Genomic DNA, 7,500 nt, shown 5'->3' on the forward strand with positions numbered 1-7,500 from the left:
TTAGGTATTTTGGACGCTAACTGTATGGTCATCACCCTCTTGTGCTTGGTTTATTTTTAGTTATGAAACCACACCACTGAGATTGAGTGTGTACTACTGAGAGATACAGAGAAGGCACACTGCTCACCCAAAGCCTCCGTCTTACTGCTCACAATCTAAATGATACATGCGAAGAGTCAGCTTGCTGTCTCCTGAGCTAATGGTCATCCAATGCCTCACTGTACTTGAAAACGATCCTTTACATCGATACCCCTCCACAACCACCATCTCTGCCATCCTCTACACTTATGCTCCTCTCCCCTCTCCTTCCCTCTATTTACTCCTGAGGAAGGACCGTTAATGGGCCATTGCCCTGTGTTAAATCTGCAGTGGGCCATGTATTTAGCCTTGATGCACTCCTTGCAGCAGGTGTGCACGCTAAACTGACTCGGTCGTACCGTTTTGACCTGGAGCATGAAGAGCACATTGTTCTTCATTTTATTGTGCTTATCTTAAGCTCAGCAGACCTCTAGCCAGGTAGAAGGCCATTTTGAAACTCAAAGGCTTTCATTTTTGCTCCATATCAAGGGTTTTGTCTTGACATTGCATGCAGACGAGTGTTAACCAATGTTTGGAAATCCAGCACTTGTAGAACAGTTTGGAAGAGCTTTATTAAACTCTAATGAAAAAGATATATATTTATATATAAACACCTTATTTTATTTCTATGCCCACTATTTCAAATATTTGCCAAACTGTAGCACTTGCTGATACAACAGTAAAAAATTTGCCAAGTGTATGTGCCCGATTGGAATGTGGACTATGAGGTCATGTGAGACGCAGGGTGATTTTCAGCACAGTTATAAAGTTCCCATCCAGACAGAACGTCCAGACTGGAGGAGAGGCCGGTGAAGGCGTATCCCCCCCCCCCCCCCCACCTCCCACGGGGCCCGTCGTCCATTACAAGTCCTCCCTGTGGAAAGAGCGGTTATGTAACAGCTGAGTGCTGAAGTTCAGTCTCCTGCTGCTCTGAAAGCTAATGTGGTGGAGACAGATTAAGAGGTGAGAACGTCACCAGGTACCCGCCAATGGAAAAGAGGCCGTGAGCTGCCAGAGTGATGAATGAGAGTCACACTGCAGGCGTTGGGAAGGCATGCTGAGTTGGATCCACTGGATCTTTTTGTCTGAACACTGCCTGCTTGTTGTATTGCTCTAAAAGGTTCTTTTAACTGCAAGTGTCAAAGCTGGCCAGATAATTTCCTTTTAGGATTTAGAGAGTAAAGGCAGTAAAGGATCTTTCTCCCGATCTGCTGCTGAATTAGATTGGTGTTCCAATCTGTCTAATTATTGCCTCCTGTAATCAGAAAGTAGTGAGTGTCTGAAAATGTAGTTATATAGTGAAGATGCAGTTGTATAGGATTGCCAGAAGATGCAAAGTTAAACATCCACAGAATGATTATCAACAGGGCTTCAGACAAAAAGTCTAGAGATGATTTTAACGCTTACACTACAAGGAAAATATGGTAAATTTGTCACTTTCAATCAGTGAGGAGCTTTGGCAAGGGTCACTGCTCACAACCCCCAACCTAACACATTGTGAATAACCGGAATTGCTGGTGGGGCATACGTGGCCCCCACCCCTCCTCACTTTGACTATGTTTTCAATTGAGCTAAAAGGTCGTCCGCGTTGTATGAATTGTGAATGTGTGATTTTTGTATTTTATGTTACCAATCGCATTTGCTGAATACCATGGCTAGGACTTCCATTTTAGGGCCCCATAAAGCATAACCATAAAGCGTTAAAGGGTTACCGTGTGAATCTTATCATCTCCTTGCACAATATAGGAGTCGGAGTACATCTTAAAGATCTGGAGAGCGGACCGTTAAACTGTAAAATATCAGCTTGTTCGTGAAGGAACCGCAGTGTCGACAATTAACGCGCAGTGATCAACTTGATTCAGCAGCTAGGGGTTTCACCCAGAGAGCCATCAGCAGATCCTTGAATAGCGACAATGGGGCCTCATTCACCAATATCTTCCTAACTTTTGTTTCTTAAATTTGTTCTTTGAGAAAGGGCTTATGGAAAATTATATCTCAGATTCATGTAGACCTTAAACCGCATAACAGTTACAATGTCATATCCCATAGCCCTCGTAAATTGAAAACAGGTCCTATTTAGCAAAATAAATGTCAGTCCTAAGTGAATTTGCTGCATGTATGATAGATAGCATGTGCTTTCAGGTTTCGGGGATTTTTGAGTTGGTATAACTGGACTATAGCCTAGAGCAGGGGTACTCAACTGGCGGACCGCGGTCCGGATCCGGACCCGAACGCAGTCCTGTCCGGACCCAATCTCATTCCTGATTAACTGGATACGGACCAAAACAAAACCGTAGCATTTGTTTCAAGGCTATTGAAAAAACACTCCGTCACGAGTGTTACGTTTGCCACCCCGCTCAACAACTTGCGTTCGCCGCCAACATCACCCCCCCCCCCCGCTCAACAATTAACGTTCGCCACCCCCAAAACTTACAAAAGAGCAAAAAGACAAATCAAAGGAGCTTGTATGTGACACCTGTGATCATATTTAAGCAGATAGTTTTTTTTTCTTTTTAGTTTCAGTCACGTTGAGACTTTTTATAAACAGCACTGTTTTTCATTCCGTGTTTTTCCATGAGCTGGTTCTTTCATCCACGTACCACACTCTCCTGGCAGGGTCTGTTCTCCGGGGGAATCTGAATCCAGCACGAGGATTCAGGTTGTGCCCAATCCATCCAAATACACTTGATGCCCCAATCGCTCGGGCAGGTCTGGAAAACCACAGACAAGTGATATTAAAGGCCGTTTTGATCATGACCTGCACTTCTAGAAGAGTCTTTACTGGAGGCTGTGTGTATGTGTTTGAGACCTGTGTGTGTGAGATCTGTGTGTGTAGGTTTGTACATGATTTGTAAGTCATAATGGTGATGGCACAAAGAACTGACTCTATCTCTCTCTCTCTCTCTCTCTCTCTCTTTCTCTCTTTCGCTCTCTCTCTGGCAGATTGATAAGCCACTCGATGGGGATTCACCGGCGACCTCCCACCTGTGTGTCCTGCCCCCCCGCCCACCTCCTGCCTCCCCTCTACAACACCTCCTCCATAGAAATCATGAAACTGGTATTAACTGAATGGCAAATTATATGGATTTTTACCATTTCCAATAGACAGTAAACACACATTGACACACACATACACACACACACATATACACACACATACATTTTCACACACACATACACACACATATACACTTCATCATAATCTCATATACACAAGTTTTGCACATACCAAAGGGAGTAACCTCATGACAAAGCCATATCTCCCTCATGGTTGCATACCAAAAAAAAATCAACAACAACCCACGACACGACATAACTGGACGCTCGGCGCCGCCCATCCTCCAGAAACCTACACGGAATGTATTTTGCGAAATGAGCGGTTTCTTTCGGCTGTGCGGCGAGATCCTCTAGATGAAGCAAGTTCACCGACCAAAAGGAGCTGCTTGGAATTAAACCTGCACCGTTTTGGCTCTTTTTAAAGGCCGAGTTTGGTTTTGTTTCCTTTTTTGTGCGGCACACAACGTGCCTGTGGAGTCCGAGGCGTCCCGCGCTCGGTTACTGCATGCCGACGACGATGGCCCCCCAGAACACTGATTCGGATGCTATGCAAGTGCAAGAGGTCGTGGTGGTCCCGCGAAGGCGGGCCCAGAGGCTCAGCAGGAGGGGGAGGAGGCGGGGCAAACGGAGTGGGTGGGCTAGTGGGCGGGACCAGGAGAGTCAGGAGGAGTCGGCGAGCGAGGCCTCCATAGACCGCATCCCCCTGCGCCGGTGGGTAATGCACGGAGCCATCATGTTCGGACGGGAGTTCTGTTACGCCATGGAGACGGCCCTGGTGACGCCAGTACTGCTTCAGATTGGTAAGAAAGAACCCCCCCATACCCGAGACACCCCGAGGAACAAGTATTCATGTTTTTGTTCTACCCCCCAGCTCCTGATTCTACTGTATCGTTCATTGAAGAACACTGAATGTGTGCTGCCGTTGGGCCGCTGTGCACTTGTCTGAGAACCACTGTGCTAAAGACTGCTGACTGGCAGGAACTGAATAATGATGGTTCTCTGTAGCTATCTCTTCAGTGTGACTAAATGGTACTCCTGTGTTCCTGTCCCAAGGGGACTCTAATAGGTGTTTGTGTGTGTGTGTGTGTGTGTGTGTGTGTGTGTGTGTGTGTGTGTGTGTGTGTGGTGTGTGTGTGTGTGTGTGTGTGTGTGAGACAGAGGGAGGATCAGTCTTGCAGCATGACCAAGCAGAAGGCCACATGGGATTTGAGCCCACGTCAAACCTTGCAACTAATAACAGATTAGGAATAAAATGGGAAACCGCATGAGATCTATTTAAAGAGCGTGTCCGTGCATAAAACGCATGGCCAGCTTCTGTCGTGAGGTTCACTGTCATGGCGTCATTTACATTTAATGCCGAATGTCACCTAATCCCTGTTCTCCGTAGCAGCTGCCTGTCTACCGTGTTTAGGCCTGTTACCTGGTTGCTTTCATCAGCTCTCATGAGGCTGACGCAGTAACCTACAGGAGACAACGACACTGGGACGCAGACTTCATCCCCACAGGATGCTCTGTCACACAACTCGTTCATCCCTACACAAAGACACACACACACACACACACCCACACACACACACACACACTTCGGTTCGATCTGCTGTGGTTTGGAGACATTCCATCCCTGAACCTTTTTTTTTTTTTAGAACAAAACTGATTATTTTTATTGACATACGTGTTAGAATGCACATGTGGATATGAGGAACTCTGCCTTCTCTCCAGTAGCCATGATTTCACAGTGTGTTCTGTGTTCTGTGTTGCCGGGATCTGCGCATCTGTGAGGACGAGCGGCATTTTCTGTGCCGAGCTGCCCACTTTGGCTTGATAAGCACGCGGGGGGGGGGGGGGGGGGGGGGGGTGTTAGGACTCCTTACAGTCAGACATCGACTCTTGAAAACTTGAAAATATTGGTTTTCCGGTGGGATTAAGTTTGATACGTGAGTCTTTTTTTGACTCGCCACACGAAGCCTGACGCAGTCCGATAGGGGGTGAAGCCACACAGGCTCTCACATTCCCTTGTTAAAGCCATGTGGGAGACGATAGCGCTGGTCACTTCATAATGTCTATGGCTAACACAACATCGTATGCGTAGAACAAGACAAAACCAGGTGAGTGAAGTCATCCTGGTGTATCACATAAGAGCAAATGTACAGTGATTTAGAACTTTGAAAACAGATATTGCCCTGCTGCCTTGAAGAATAAAACCGTAGACGTGGTTGTGAAGTCCAGGATTAGCACGTAGCCTGCAGGGGCTGCACTGCAGCTGAACTGGACATGAGATCATGATCATCCCTGAACCAGCAGCTGTGAGGAAGAGGACTTGCTTTATTTTTGGTTGTTTTGTTGTTGTATTTGGAAGCACATAAGCAGCCATGGATGTGCCTTTCTTTTCTTTTTTTGTTTTTTTTTTGTTTTTTTTTTCGGGGGGGGGGGGGGGGGGGGGTGTTTTGCATTCTGTGAGGAGACAGGTCTCTTTGCTTTGCTTGTTTGTGTGGGTGCCAACACGCCCAGCACACACACCCAGAGAAAGACACATACACACACACACACACACACACACACACACACACACACGCACTCATTTAAACGGCTGGCCTTGCATTCACTCACACACAGCCAGAGGAAGACCAGCAAGCACCAGACGCTGCTGAATTCTCAGCGTTTTCTGAAACCGTCGTGCAAGCGTGTGTGTGTGATGGAGAAACCGTCGTGCAAGCGTGTGTGTGTGATGGAGAGGGCTGACGGTGCAGGACGTCCGCATCCTTGTTCAGACATGCAGCCTCAGCCGAGCGTTCAGCAGAGTTTTCTACCCTTCAGCCTCCTGTGTCATCCCCCTGCCCAAGTACTGCAAGTGTGTCCGTGCTGGCACGGGACCCGCGCGGTAAGCCAAGCTCCTGTAAAAATGGCTAACGCAAACCAGCACCTGCCGATGCTGCCCGCAGTCACCGTAGATAAGGTTACTCTGATGCAAAGGTTGACCTTTGCCAACGTTGACATTAAAGGCTTTCTTATTTTCCCAGGTTCTTGCCTTGTAACGCAAAATTAACACGCAACAGTAGAGTTATATTGTCATTTTTCTTTTAAAGGACAACTTGTACAGTTTTTAAAAATGGTCCTTTTCCTCATACCATCCTCCGTCCTTTTTTGACACATTAACTGAGTTCACAGAGTGTAGCCTGGGTTTGTTTTGTTGTTTTCTTCCTTGTTCTTTTTCTCTTTCTTACTCCAGCGGGCAGGAACCATGTCCGAGCGCCGATCGTGGGAACTGCCACAGGAGGCCAGTGCCCCCATGCTGCTGTTCCCTGCCCTGTTTGTTTGGCTTGTACACCAGGAAAACTGCCACAGAACCTTATGAGACAAACGACGGTGGTATTGTCTTAAGGCATAATAGAGGGAATATTACTCTTTTGGGCTCCTTTGGGTGGTTTCTTTTTATTTTTGAACATTGGCTGTGAGCGTAGTGCTGTGACTGATCGCTCGACTTCTTTCACGTGGCCTGTGCGCTAGTGCTGTTAGCATGTGGGCTAGTGCAAGTCTGATCTTTTGGCCAGAATCTGCTAGTTCGTGCCACAATGAGACTTCTACTCTTCTATGCCAAAACTATTGGGGTTTTAATTTGTTGTGGTTATGTATTGCATTACTTTGAGAAGAGGACCTCGTTTCGGTCATCGAGGTCTCACTGTAGTGTGTGATTTCCAGCAGACATTTTGGAAATGTCATCCTAATTAGCTCGATTAACTGTGGGGTTTCTTAAAAGCCGATACACAGACACAATCACTGTGCACGTGCAAGTGCACACAGCGTGCATACGCACACTGCATAGGGCACACTTTCATTCACGTTCTTGCTAATCATGTCACGTGGACGGCCCTGTGGAAATGCTGGCCTGTAACGGGGTTTAAGGGCAAACAAGGGCTGTGTTTGAAATAGCCTACTGCATACTGCACTCGGTATATACTCGATACTGCATATTGGTCCTCATAGTTATGCAGTACAGTTTCCGGTATGCGACAAAAGCAAAGCATACTATGGGGTCACGTGAACGTAGCGTTGCATGATGGGATGCAGTACACCACGAAGATAGCTTTGTTTGCGTACTGGAATATTTTGCGGAAGTAGTATGTCATCCGGGTATGTTACTGAAAGATTCTTTTTATTTGCATACTGCATACTGGATACTGATTTGGGGCCCAAACAGTACGCCAGTAGTATGTAGTAGGCTATTTCGAACACAGCCAAGAAGCTTTATGTGCGTAATGCCAGTAACAGGACGCTGCATCGTTGGATATCCATCAGTTCAGATACAAGAAGCAGGAAAATTGCCAGCAGTCCACCTGTTAGCTATCACTGCTAACTCACAAAGACCTA

General features: G+C 46.8%; 1 protein-coding gene across 1 annotated transcript in view; it reads left to right on the forward strand.

Moving 5' to 3' along the window:
* Nucleotides 1-7,500, forward strand: part of slc45a4a (solute carrier family 45 member 4a) — a 43,291-nt gene that overhangs the window by 11,652 nt on the left and 24,139 nt on the right. The window contains 1 exon segment of the mRNA XM_077009854.1: nt 3,022-3,935. Coding sequence (XP_076865969.1) covers nt 3,641-3,935 — 295 coding nt within the window. The 5' untranslated portion in view covers nt 3,022-3,640.

The sequence above is a fragment of the Brachyhypopomus gauderio genome, chromosome 6, assembly GCF_052324685.1.
Source record: "Brachyhypopomus gauderio isolate BG-103 chromosome 6, BGAUD_0.2, whole genome shotgun sequence".
In the NCBI taxonomy this organism is placed as follows: Eukaryota; Metazoa; Chordata; class Actinopteri; order Gymnotiformes; family Hypopomidae; genus Brachyhypopomus; species Brachyhypopomus gauderio.